The sequence below is a fragment of the Astyanax mexicanus genome, chromosome 17 (genome assembly GCF_023375975.1).
Source record: "Astyanax mexicanus isolate ESR-SI-001 chromosome 17, AstMex3_surface, whole genome shotgun sequence".
Lineage (NCBI taxonomy): Eukaryota > Metazoa > Chordata > Actinopteri > Characiformes > Acestrorhamphidae > Astyanax > Astyanax mexicanus.
In genome coordinates, this window is record NC_064424.1 from 10,659,796 (window position 1) to 10,674,302 (window position 14,507).

Sequence of the window (14,507 nt, forward strand, 5' to 3'; positions counted from 1 at the left end):
GGAGGAGCTACAAATTCATTCATTCAACTATGAAACAAAACAGTCAGTGCAGAAGTTTGTTTAAGCTCCTATTTCAATAGGGTCTTAAAAATACAGACTGGACCCCGCGGCATAGTGTCAGTATTAGTTAAACTTGTGTGGGCATATTCAGATTTGTATAAACGAGTTGAAACTATGAAGTATGACTTATTTTTCCTTTTATATCAAGCTCCAATCTCAAATATATGCCAGCACTATTTGTTAGATAATAAAATTTTAAAGATGTTGTAGCTATAGTCATATACATAGTGTATATTCAGTACCGGTCAAATATGTGGACACAACTTCCCCCTCAATGTTTTTCTTTATTTATTTCATTTATTTTCTACATTGTAAAATTATATTAATATAAAGCACCAAAACAGTTAAGGGACTTTATTATCTAGTAAACAAAAAAGTGTTTGGCCTCCACAATCTCCTAACCTAAACCCAACTGAGATGGGTAATTTGGGATGAGCTGGAGTTCACAGCACGAAAAATCTAAAGTATAAAAGATATTCTGGTTTGTTTAACACTTTCTGTATAGCTTTAAAGCCTTTATAATACTTTTACAGTGTAAGAAAACACAGAAACACACACTGAATGAGAAGAGAACAAACAACACCAAAATAAACCAACCAAATGATGAGTTTCTTTGAGTTTTCCAAATTGGAATCCTCTGGAATATAAACAGGAGGAAGATGGATGATCACAAGCCATCAAGCCAAGCTCAACTGCTTGAATTTTTGCACCAGGAGTGGCATAAAGCTATCCAAAAGCAGTGTGTAAGACTATTGGAGGAGAACATGCCAAGATGCATGAAAACTGTGACTAAAAAACGTTAAAGTTATTCCACCAAATATTGATTTCTGAACTCTTAAATCGTTATGAATATGAACTTGTTTTCTTTGCATTAAAGCTCTGCAACTTTTTGTTATTTCAGCCATTTCTCAGTTTCAAACGTTTTGAAACTTTAGTTTTAAACGACATTATTTTTATTTGGAATTTGGGAGAAATGTTGTCTGTAGTTTATAGAATAAAACAACAATGTTCATTTTACTTAAACATATACCTATAAATAGCAAAATCCGAGAAACTGATTCAGAAACTGAAGTGGTCTCTTAATGTTTTCCAGAGCTCTATGTATATATAGACTAGTAATGATATATTGTGAGGTTTTGAACAATGTTCTTATGATAGTAATAAGTCTTTAAACCCTTTGAGCGTTAAGACCATGAGGATAGTTTAGCGGGCGCGCTCTTTATTATTATATTTCATTTCCCACCTGTTTTTCGGAAAGTCCCGCCTCCTACGCCAGGATTGGCTGGAAGCGAATGCTTACGCTAAGCGGGCTGCTCTTAACGCCCAATAGTGTCTGTTGGATAGCAGTAGATAGGAGCTCCTAGCCAATCATAGCAAAGGAGGCGAGATTTATAGGAATTCCCACTGCAAACGAGTCAAAGCTCCTGACCAATCCCAGCGCAGGAGGAAAGCGGGTGGTAACAGGCAGCGTAGTTCCCGCATGCTTTCCACAGTGGCAGTGTTGTGTTGGCTACTGGCGAGTGTGGAGTCAAGCTTATGGTAGCTGCGCGCCGGAGCGCCTCTGTTAAACACACCGCCACTGCTGTTCCCGATGGAGATCACAGATTCTAACTGTAAGTACACGTTTCTCTAATTTTATACACCGCAACATTTACACACTGCTCTCTCAAATCAGTTTAAACCTGGAAAACATATATAGATACAAATACCTGTAGATCCTATGGTTTCACAGAGACTTTTATCAAGAATGGAAAACTAGTCAGTAGTGTAATTCAGTGTAAAATGCAGCCATCATATGGTGTGATTTAAGTTAAACTAATGATCTATTCACTTGAAAAAGTAGAAAATGCACTGTGGACTCTTTTTATGGACTCTGTCATTTGGAGTATGTAAGACTTGTTAAAGCATACATCTTACTTCAATATTATAAAGTATTTTTTCATAGATAAATATACTGATAAATTGAAAAAACGAGTATATGACAAAGATACATCTAGAGATCAATAGATAATTTAGCAGTCAAGAAAAATCTATCTATCTATCTATCTATCTATCTATCTATCTATCTATCTATCTATCTAATATATAAGGAGGGTTTCTGTGTCATCAGAAAGTAATTATGATCAATAAATAATGTAATAATGGAGTTTACACCTGGCAGGACATACCTGCTTTGTTTAGAGGTGATGCAAGCCAACTGCATGACGTCATTTTTGCCTGAGGAATATAGGCATTATGAGTCAATATTAAGATATTACAGTTGTCAAACAGAAAAATTTCTTCTCATTTCATAAAAATATGTTATTCACATGTTTTATGTACTCTGACTGTCATTTGGAGTTTCTAATATTTGGTAAAGCATACATCTAACTTAAATACAGATAAATAGATACTCTGATAAATAGACAAAAATGCATAGATAGATAGATAGATAGATAGATAGATAGATAGATAGATAGATAGATAGATAGATAGATAAAAAATATGTTATCCACATGCGGTATGTACTCTGACTGTCTTTTGGAGTATGTAGTATTTGTTAAAGCATAAATCTTACTTCAATATCATAAAGTATTTTTTATAGATAAATATTTAAACTGATAATTTGACAAAGATACATTGGTAGATATAGATAGAGCATTAATAGATAAATAGATAATTAGACACATGTACATATAGACTGATATCTGTCTAGATATATAGATAAACAAAGGAGGTTTCTGTGTTATAAATTAATTATGATCAATAAATAATATAGCAATTAAGAGTGATTAGTAAAATTAGGAGATAATGGAATCTACACCTGGTAGGACATACCTGCTTTGTTTAGTGGTGATGCAATAGCCAAGCAAGCCAACTGCATGACATTATTATTGCCTTGAATATATATTGAGGAATATAGGCATTATGAGTCAATATTATGAAATTACAGTTATCAAACAGAAAACACTCAAAGAAATATTTCTGTTTTCCCTTTCTTTTGTAGATTCATATCTTAACTCTGCCTTTATTATTGATCATTGACAGTGAGGGTCATCTTTGTCCTTTCCTAGTGTCACTGATACTACAGTAAGGGCTGCATGATTTTAAAACAAATCACAATATTGGAATATATTATTTTTAAAATTTTGCAATCAGTGATTGGAATTAGCATTCCAACATGTCATAATATTAATAATGCAACATGTGCATCAATGATTTGGGTAACATGCTGAAACTATATGAAACAAAATTGCGCAGCCAGAACTACTACACTGTTATTAATTGGATATGTCCTTTGAAATGTGATTTTAGAAAAAAAAAAGTCTATTGATAATGAAGAATCTTTTTACATTATATGGAGGTTCATTCAACTTTTAACAGTTTCTTCACCTTCACAGGTGTCCATTAACCAATGAAACATTCTTTAGGAGTCAGAAATTGTTCTTTCATGGAATCTCTCCAAAAACCCTCTTCATTTTTTTGTCACTGTAGGAAGTCTGCGGACATTATTTTTGTATATAAGTTTTGTCAGTGACACTTTTTATCCTTTTCTGTAGTCTGCCTCATCCTTTCACCTACCTATCAGTTTCCCTTTCCTATCCCAGAGTGCTTTAGAGCCAGGACAGTGTGATAGCTATTTCTGACCTGAGTGAAAACGGCCTTGCCCTTCATCCTGGAAATCCGTTTGGGGGTGTGTTCAACCCCGTGTTTGTTGTGTGGGTGCCAGGAAAAAACAGCCCATTCACCAAGTGCTGGTTACTCTTTTTAGTTTCTGAATCATATGGAAACTTCCCTTTTTGGGTGTGCATGCTGTTCTTCCTTTCTTCTCTGCCGAAAAGGTGAGTCTGCTTGGCTGTGGTGATGAAGCGCTCATCCTTGACTGTGGTTTAATCACATCAAAGAGTGTACAGTTTCAGCACTCTGTGTTGGTTATGCTCAAACTAAAAGTCATGAATAGTACGAACTGTGAGTTGTGGATCGTTTAAACTCCTCCCAGTTAAATGAAAATAAAGTTTTAGCTACAGTAATGTTTGTAATGTTTTTCAATTCTCATTCATGTGCTTTTACTGCTCCCTACACACCGGATTCAACTAATCAGCTTATTAACAAGCCCTTTCAGAGTTGTAGTGGGTGTGTTTAGGCAGGGAAACCACTTAAAAAAAGTGCAGGGCAGGGTTCCCTTTAGGACCAGGGTGGGGAAACACTGAGCTACAGTATGTTCAACATGGAGTTCAGTGAGGTCATCTCAATTTTGCTTTGTTGAAGATTATTTACACCTCTCCAAGGTTCTTATTACATATTACATATATTACATACTTCTTTATAGAGCAGTAAGTGGTAAGGGTGTAGCATTCATGTAAATCCTATGCACCTAATTCAACTAGTTACATCATTAATAAGTCCTTCTAGAGTATCAGCTGGTGTGTTTAGCAGGGAAACCTCTAAAATACGCTAAGCAATGTGGCTGCAAGACCAGGGTTGTGAAACACTGAGCTACAGTATGTTCAGTATGAGTTCAATGAGGTCAGTAGATATACAGTAGATCTATGCCTAGAGATGCTTGTGGTTGTTTTGGCCTACTGAAGGCATGCATTTTAGCTTATAAAATGCAAACTTTACGGGTAGGGCAATATGGTCCTAAAATAATATTGCAATATTTCAGGGTATTTTTGCAAAAAACATAATCTTGGCTATATAAAAAAATGGAAAAATATTGATTTAAGTTCACGAATATACTACCGCATATTATTTTTTACATATGGCAGTTTCAAGCATTCAGTAGAAACCATAAAATAACTAATACATTTTTGTGTCTATTTCATAGACATTAAATTACCAATCATTTGATTTTGTATAAAATAATAATAAAAATAATGTAATACAGCAAAAACATCGGTCCCACTTTATAATAAGTGTCCCTAAGTACTATGTAGTTACACGGTATCAATCCATGTAACTACAGTGTAACTACTGATGAAGTACACATTGTTACAGATTAACTACAGAGGTACAGGTTATGTAATTACACATGTGTATTAAGGTTAATTTTGACTTGTGTAAGTACACATGTGTACCAGGGTGAGTGTACTTACACAAGTGATAGAGTAAGTGTACTTACACATGTGTAACAATGTGTGTGTGGTAAGTTGAGTATAAACTTCCAACAACTATTGTCTATTATGTAATTAGGGCTGATTGAGTACACACACATTGTTACACATGTGTTATTACACTTGCTCTATTACACTGTAGTTACATGGATTGTTACCATGTAACTACATAGTACTTAGGGACACTTATTATAAAGTGAGACCAAAACATCTACTGTAACACTAAAATGTGCATATAAACTGCAAACATTATACAGAATATACAGAAAATACCATTAAAGCGTCACAGTACATAACAGGCAGCTAGAAAGGCAGAATACCCCTTTTATCACAATATGAATTTTTTAATCTCATTTTTTTTGTGCATGTTACATATAGAAATTATATGATATAGAAATGACATGTGCAGTAAGATATGTCTATATTTGCCGATAGTGATTGCACCCTGGCTGGAGATTTGCACTAATGCCTTCTCCTCCACATGGCACACGTCTATAAATACCCACAGTTAGAAGGAAACAAAGGCTCCACTCATTTGCAGCCTGTGAGCCCTGATCCACACAGGCCTTACAGTGTGTCTTCCCTTTGCATTCCTCAGAAGAAAACATCAGCCACCAAGAGCCGCTCTTCTGTAGAGCTCTTAACGGGTTAGTGGAGGACATGACTAGTCAAGCACCGGCTCAAACGGCCTTTGTGTTCCAGTGGGTAGCTACTCTTCGACTCATGTCCTCAAAGAAAGGAAGTCAAAGCTAAACATCAGAGGGGGTTCACTGCAGATTACTGACCAATGTGTCAGCGTGTTAATAAGAGCAAGTCAGATGTTGAGGAGGCTGCTTGTGTGTGATGTCAGGAGTGATCTGCTCCATCGACACTTCTTATTACCAAGCGCCAAGGAGAAATTAAAGTAATTTAACGTGGAATTTTTTTGAGCAAGGAACTGCAGGAAGTGCAGATTTCACATACATATTTTAGAGACTCATAAAGACAAAACCTGGTGGTGGTGGTGTTGTGGACATTGATGATGACATGACTGGATATTTGAATGATTGATTGGACATTTCGCCTCAAGCACAAAAGAGCAAGCACTTATTTTACTCTAGCAGCCCAGAGAACAGGGCCTAATGCGACATGGGAGACCCAAACTGGAATAGCCTGGTCCACAGGAACTACAATGACCAAGGGAACAGGAACCTGAACAATCTGTGGAGCTGGAATGACTCACAGAACAGGAACCAAAGTCCTGTCAGGTGCAGGAACTGGAGTTGACCTAGTGAACAGGAACTAGAGTTGACCTGGGCCAGGTAGTGGAGTGAGCCCTTGCACAGGAATTGGAGCCCTCTTTGTAGCATTTCTTTCCAAAGAAATAAACCTAAAATCTAGAAGAATCGGGTGTTGTCTTGGGAGCAGGACCTGGAACAGCTAGATACTGGTAACAGGGACTGTAGGGATTGCTAAAATCCAAAAGAGTGTTATTCAATAGTTACACATACACTGTCAAATTGAGTTGATTTTAAGCTAGATTGAGTTCATTCTATAAAGCAGAACTGAAGCACAACAGGATGAAACCTTGGGGGAACCCACTGAATGCCACGGCTCTTTGTAGCAATGGGTGGAGACTTTGGGGCAGGTGTCAAATAGCCACTACTTTCCGGAGCAAAGATGGAGGCCTCAAGCAAGACAGAAGACTGAGAGGGATTGGGCAAGGCGGGAGACTTTGTGGCCTAGGGCAAGACAGGAAACTCTGAGGCCTTCAGCAGGACAGGAGACCCAAAGGCCTCAGGCAGGGAGGGCTGAAGACTTAGAGGCCATAGGCAGGGAGGGCTGGAGACTCAGAGGCCTTAAGCAGGGATGAAGAACTTAGCAAAGGAATGAGTTATTCTTTGGTGGATGCCCTACACATGCCCAGTCCAGGGCAGGTCCTCAATTTAACAGAATTTAAGCACTTTCCCAAAAAGTGTTGGTCTGGGTTCTCGTGGTAAAAGCTGGGATGTGCTGAAGGTATGAAGAAGGACTTGAGGTAAAAGCAACTCATTGCAACCTTGATCAGCAAAATCTTCTGTATTGATGGGGAGTATGTGGCTAGCTGCATGTCCAAAGTTACTTTTACTGGGGTTAGAGATCATACACAGAATTCCACAGTAAGACAGCAAATATTAGTACACTAAATTAAAGAGAATTGGAGAACCACTGTCCAAGATGCAGGTTAGCAATAATATAATTATGTTGCAAAAAGGCTTTACATCGTGATTCATACTCAATGAAACAATAGAAAAATACTTATGATAAGATCTCTGTACATTAATGTACATGAAATATATATTTGTGTCTGATTCTATTTTACATTTATGGGTTTGGAAGTTTTGTTAAAATCAGATGATTAAAGATCTTTGGTGCACGTTGTTGTGAGTAGACTGGATGGGTGTACAAATATAAATGGGACTCTTATGACTGCGTGACTTGGATCTCATGACTGCAGTGCAGAATTAGACAGGGAGCCAAGCTCAGAAATGGCCAAAATCTCCTTTTTTCCAAGCACAGAATATGTCTTATGTGATACACTGACCAGAGATGAGTCACTTGAACATACTGCGGTGGAACAGAACATGCAGTGACCTTGTGTGTTTTGTGATTACGTGCAAATACACGTCTGTATTGTTTGTGAAATGAATGTAGAGGAAACATTATTCTGTTTTGTCCAAATAAATATTTTCTATGGCTGATAAATTAGTATTTACTTTATACTTACTTTATAGAGGTATCTATTGAACTATTGACAAAATTCTCTAAGCTTCAGTTAGGTAGGGAGCAAAATCATGCATTGTCAAACTAGTGTTTTGAGTTGAGCACTTTTTCTCATCTACTGCTCTAAATAAAATGATAAAGCCTTAATGATTAGATGATTCGATCCATTGTGTTTATTGACAAATGGTCACCCTGAAAGTAAGCCTACTGTTGAACTTCAGCACAATTACTGCCAAATATTTACAAAGTATTTTGATGAGGTTTACAATTCTGTGAACAGCATCCCTATCTTGTTTGTAGCCGATTTGTGTTTAAGTTAGTTAAAAACATCATGCATACATTTTTGGAACATTTTTCTTTACCACAGGAGGTAACAGCGCTGCATTTCAAAAGTTCAGATCACTTTTACCCTAATGCCTTATATGGGCATGACTCCGTCTACAGAATGACGACACAACTTTGAGGTCTATCTCTATCCGTAAGGTAATCTTAACAGTCTACTCTTATGAAGTGTCACTTGTTGTAGGGTTCGTGCTCAGTGCAGAGTTCAGATAATCTGACCTCCATTTATTTTCCCAGGGTCACTTAGGCATCAAGATTTCATCTTCAAAGCTTCTTTCCCCTCCCTTTTCAGTTATGTGGTCTGTTGCTTGTCTGAAATTGGCTCCACCCAATAAGCTGTCATCTGCTGAAATAGTCAGCATTAAATTATGCCAACCCTAAAACCATGTGGCCTCCATGTGACCTTGAGTGGTGCTCACAAAAGCCTCTTCTATGTGCCACTCCTGCGCGAGTGTGTGTTCAGGGGATTAGTGCGTGAGACGCCCACCCGCAGCATGAAACTTCAACAGCTGATGAGCCTTTTTTAAGGAGTGTGCAGCATTCGAGGATCCAGTGCTTTGTAGATAAAGAAGGTCCCCAGCTAAGAGAAAACGTTCTAGGAATGTTCAACAATGTTTTGAAAAGGTTCCAGGAAGGTTATCCTGTAACATTACAACATGTGACAATGGTTTGCATCACAATGTTATTATAATGTTATTATGTGTTTCCAGCTAGAAGGACAAAACTTTATGGAAATGTTAAAAAACAAGTTACAGAGAGTTGCAGAGAAGCTACCAAAACATTTAAAACTTTAAAGTAAAACGTTCTTAGAACATCCAGAAAACTGGAAAGATTAAACATGTAAGAATATTAACTTTAACGTTCAGAAAATGTTTACTGACCCAAAATTGTTAGCTGGGTCAGCACAAACCCACAAGCATACATTTGTGTAGTTTAGTGTATTTAGTGTGTAAAGCTTTTACATTAAGTTATACTTCACACTGCACATCATTTTTATACATTTTAATGGAACCATTGATAAGGTATGTCTTAGCCTGCCAAAACTAATAATTCTAAAAAAATATTTCCACACAGATATACCATTGCCAATTAAACCCACAAGCTACTTTATATCTTTCCTCACATTATACTAAACTGAATGATGGTACAGTTTATTACAGAATTACATAGGTAATAATTATGTAGGAACTTTTGGTTATCTATACTTAACTGGAGTAATTATTTGTAGACTATTTTTAACATCTACTCCTTAGATTTTCTTACAATTATCTGTACTTTCTAGTCCTTACATTTTAAAAAATAGCCTTGTTACTCCTATTTCATTTCAGTTTTTTTATTCCTGCTTCTCATTTGTTAAAAAAAAAACCCTACCCAGATAAATTTCTCAATCCAGAGAGAATAAATCTGATTGTGGTTGGATGTAAAGTAAAAACTTTACAACACCCTATTGTTTTATACTTGATCAATCACACCTGCACACGTCACGCCCACACTCCAGCAAGGACACAGCAGTCATATGTAGCCTATAAAAAATCATCCGTGGCAAAGAGTAAAGAGAACTCTTACATTACTTTTACTTTTATACTTTAAGTAGTTTTGAAACCAGTACTTTTACTTGAGTAAAAAGCTTCATCTACATTAGTCTAATTTACAGAAAACTTAGCCGACTGTTGGCAGCACTTTCTCTAAATCAGTCACTGATTTCTGGAGATCTCAATATGACCTGTGGATAAGTTGGAAGAAACTAAACTGTGAGGGGACAGTGCAGTGAGGCATTGCAGGTTAGAGGGGAACTGACCGAGTGTCATATTTGGGAATCTAAAGCGTAGAGGAATAGGAAGCAGAAGGTTGGCGTTGATAGAAAGTGCTTTCGTCAGTCCAGACAGGAAGCCACAGCTGCAGGACATATCCTCTGACCCACAATGCCAGCGCCTCTGGACACCACAGCTGCACTCAAATGCTTTGCCCCATGAATGTGTTGTGTTATGTGTGTGTGTGTGTGTGTTTGTGTGTGTGTTTGTGCATGTCTTCAAATGGGCAAACGATTGTTTTGCGTTTTTGAGTCCTCCGCATTGCATTGTCTCCTTTCCTCCAGCGTGATCTCACTGTCTAATTTTGGCCTTCATAATAGCACATTGTTGAAGGAGACCTCACTTTGGGTTGCTGGTCAAGCCATTTCTCAGTAATGATGCATGTTTAAACCAAAGTGGTTTTTTTACGTTTTGCTATAGATAGACTTTAGTTTAAATTGATGTCGAAAGTCATAGTTTTTTTTTTAGATGTTAGAGGTTTTAGGTGGGGGATGTTTGATTATGTTGTTTTTTGCTCTGCATTGAGTCAGAAGAACTGAACCAAGATCAATGACATTGCTTTAACTACTAGCTCACCAATCTTGTCTACAATACAGTCAGTGGAGAATGGAGGTGCAAAACCTTTAAAATAACTTTAAACACCTTCAAATTTACCTCAGATTTGGTAGATCAGCCAAGACATGTTTGGTGTTTTGAAAACTATAAGGTGGCCAACACAGATAACAAATAATTGGACTTTTATATACTCTCAAATAGCCTTTAGGTTTCTAAAAGTTAGGTTTCTGACACAGTGTGTCAGTCATACTGTTACCAATAAAAGTGGACAAGTTGATGCTAACACTGTTTTTAGCAATGTCCATTTTTTAACGGTATGGCTTACTGTGTTACAAACCACATAAGTAAATATATCTGAGGTTACTTACCATCCTAATAAATAAAAAAGGTAAGATAAATGTGTAATGATTCAGGTATACAGCTTATATAATGGTATTTAACACAGAAACAAACCTTTAGCCATCTTTGTTAGCTATTCGTTGAGATGCAGCTCCAGCTCAAAATAAAAAAAAAAAGCCTTTAAAAAAAAAATGATGGCTGCCTTTGGAACAAGAAAAAAAAAATGTAAATTACATTTTTGGCTGATTCATGTTTTTAACCTCTGCAAACCTGACCTAGTTTTTGGATTAGGTCAGTGTGGGCCAGACAGTGAACAGGGTTGTAGGGGGATGTTGTGTGGGAATGAGAGTCCCTCGGAAACAGGACGGTGACTCCCTCATCCATGCCAAAATGTGCATGCGCACACACACACACATGCACACACACACACACAATGGCCCTCTGGAGAGCGACAAGCGTGGAGCTGTGATTGCACTACTTTCAATACAATAACAGAGATATCCTTCTCTCTGCTCTCTCAGCTTCCGCCCCATTCACCTTCCTCCTATCTCATTTTTGGCTTACACACACACATTCACACACACACTTCCACTTCCTTCTCTCAAGGAGAGAGAAAGAGCATGTCCTGAGGAAACAACATGTCGTCCATTAAGTGATTTCTCAGTGAAGAGACAAATGAGCAGGGTCTAAACTGTGATTTTGTTCTGATTGTGTCCTTTCAAATACAGTCAGCCGGCGAGAGACACTCAGCATCTAATTGCTGTAAATTAGGATCTCCAGAGGTTTTGTGTCCTGCAGCTGCAAACAGAGGAGTTGTTACATCAGATTTCAGCTGTATATTATGGGGGGAAACAAATCTGATAACACTATTGGATATCTCACTATTGATGTGAAACCTTTAAAAATAAAGGTTGTAAACTAATTCAAAGGTTGTTTGGCACTCATTTTTCACAGGCTAACAGTAGTTTTGTGTGTGTGTGTTCACTATGGATATCTACCACACAATACCTCAGCTTCAGCCTCACTATGCTTCACTTCAGTCTGTTCTGAGCAGCTGCATGCAAGCCTTGCATTACAAAGCATGATGCCAAGCACTGGATAAAATAATGCAAAGTACACCATCACCAGATTCTGAAGCAATGGAAACTTGATCTATGCACTGATTAATTGTGCTTCTTTTTTTGGCAGTCTAGGTTTGGCAAAAGCCAGGAGAATGTTACCTGCTTTTCTAACTGCATTGTGCAAATGCAACTGTAAAGTGTGGAAGAGGAGGGATAATGGTATAGGGTTGTTTCTCATGTGTTGTCCGTTACTAACGCCGTTACTTTTTTCAGTAACGAGTAATCTAACTAATTACTATGACTGTAACTATAACGCCGTTACCATTTCCCACACCCCGTTACTGCACGTTACTTTAGCCGCTCTATGAACTTTTTTTTTGTTTTAACTTTGCTTTGCCCTGGTTAACCTCTCCTCTGTCCGGTGAACTTGAGCTTCTGGCTGCTGTGCCTGTGGGTTGGCGTGGTGAAGTGAGGCAAAATTGTGACAATTTGCGTGCTCTAATCAATTCAGTGATTGCCATGGACAGGCCAAGTTCCGAATTAAGGCGTTAAACTCTTTTTAGCTGCTCCGGTTTTTGTGGTGCTGCGCTTTCTCTTTTAGAGCTTAGATTCTCTGTCCGAATCCCACCTGACCCGAGGACCGACCCGAAATCGGGCTCCTATTTTTATTTTATATAAAGCTCTGGTGTGATAATCACAAAGTTGCTAAGTAACCAATTATTATTGTTCACTAAAGTGAACGAAATAGCGAAAACTGAAAGTGAAAAAACATTTGTGTTAACTGAATCTTATAAAAACGGTAATTAAAAGGAAAAAACATAACTATCTCGAACTGTATTTTGTGTTCATAAAACTAACTAAAACGAACTGAAATTACTGATAGAATACCCTCATTTTCGTGTTTAATTTATTTATAAGCGCTGTTGTACAGCGGAGTTGTACAGCGGGCAGTGTTGTGCCGAGCGCGCGGCACCTCGTGGTCCGTGGCGTTAGTTCTTGTGTAAAGCGTTCGCGCTAGCCGCAAAATACGACAGAAAACACTGAGAAACTGCAGAACTATGTATGGGATTACAGATGAAGGAGGGCAGGCAGGCAGATGAAAGAGAAACAGGAGATACAGTGTGTGAGATGTGTGAAAACTAATAAAAACTAGCAAGCCCACCCTAAAAGCAGAAAAAATAAAAACAAAATAAAATTAAAATGTAATCACGTAGCTCTGGGCGCACGTGAACGCCTCCGCGTTTGACTTGCAGCATTGTGTGTAGCTGTTCTTAAAAATCATTTAAATTAAATAATAGTTCAATGCTTTTATGTTACAGTGTTAATTAACATAATTCTGATCATATTTCGCTCATTCAAACAGCCCGAAAACAGACAGTTTATGGGGCGGATCGGGTCGGGCTTGCCCTCATAATGACAGTTCATGGTTCGGGTTGGGTCGGGCTCTGGCAGAACGTGCACGTTTTGGGCCTGATCTAAGCTCTATTCTCTTTTGGTGAAGCTGTTATGTTAATACCATTTTAATGGTCATTAGATTGTTGTTTTTGTCCATTATTTTGTTTTGTTTATATATACATATTTCCTTTGAGTGTGGCTTGGTTTGTTTAGATTCATCCCCAGACGCGTTTTTCCGTTTTTTTCAGTATTACAAGTTTTAGTAATTTTCTTTGGTTGTGTGGAGAATTTTGTTTTATTTTTTTGAAATCCGTTAGATTATATTTTTGTCAACATTTTGGGTTTATTTTCGTTTGTTATTTTTCTAATAATAATAGTAAATGCATAATTGATTTCCTTTTTTTTTGATGGGCGAATAATAAAAAGTAACGCGGTAGATACTTTTACTGGTAACTAATTACTTTTATAGTGGAGTAACTCCGTTAGTAACTCAGTTACTTTTTTGGAGAAGTAACGAGTAACTATAACTAATTACCCAACACCCAACGTGCCCAACACTGGTTGTCCTTGACCTCTTAGTTCCAGCGAGAGGAAACCCTAATGCTTCATCATAACAAAATACAAGTTTGGACTATTGTATTCTTCAAACTTTGTGTAAACAGTCTGGGGAAAACCCTTTTCTATTCCAGCATGTTTGTGCTATAGAGGCAGGGTTGTATGATGTGGCAGGGCTGTTGACCTCAACCCCATCAAACAATTTGCGGTGAACAAGGACGGAGATAGTAAGCCAGGCATTCTCATCCAACATTAGCATCACACCTCACAAATACTTTTCTGGATTTATGGGCAAAAGGATCCCGGACATTCTCCAGAATAAAGCCTTCCCAGAAGAGGGCAAGCTGTTCTAGCTGCAGTTGTTTTTTTATTATTATTAAAAGTGTGAAATAAGCACTTCTTAGTGTTCTCTCTATTTAAGATTTTACTGCCGGAATGATGAGGAGGAGGAGGAGGACAGAAAGGAAAGGAAATGAAGAGGGGGTGGTTAAATTAATGAGTGAAAGTAAAACATCTCTGTGTGGATAACACTGTAATGAAGATGGACTGAAAGA

The 14,507-nt window shown here is 37.6% G+C and overlaps 2 protein-coding genes across 3 annotated transcripts in view; both read left to right on the forward strand.

Annotated features, from left to right (window-relative positions):
* rab39ba (RAB39B, member RAS oncogene family a) overlaps positions 1 to 14,507 on the forward strand; it is a 175,672-nt gene that overhangs the window by 46,809 nt on the left and 114,356 nt on the right. The gene's annotated exons all lie outside the window — the stretch shown is intronic.
* Positions 1,541 to 14,507, forward strand: part of afap1l1b (actin filament associated protein 1-like 1b) — a 31,707-nt gene continuing 18,740 nt past the window's right edge. The window contains exon 1 of one of the 2 annotated variants that reach the window (XM_007254125.4): positions 1,541 to 1,673. In XM_007254125.4, coding sequence (XP_007254187.3) covers positions 1,652 to 1,673 — 22 coding nt within the window. In that variant the 5' untranslated portion in view covers positions 1,541 to 1,651. The remainder of the gene's footprint in view (positions 1,674 to 14,507) is intronic. The other variant, XM_007254124.4, reaches the window with a different exon arrangement.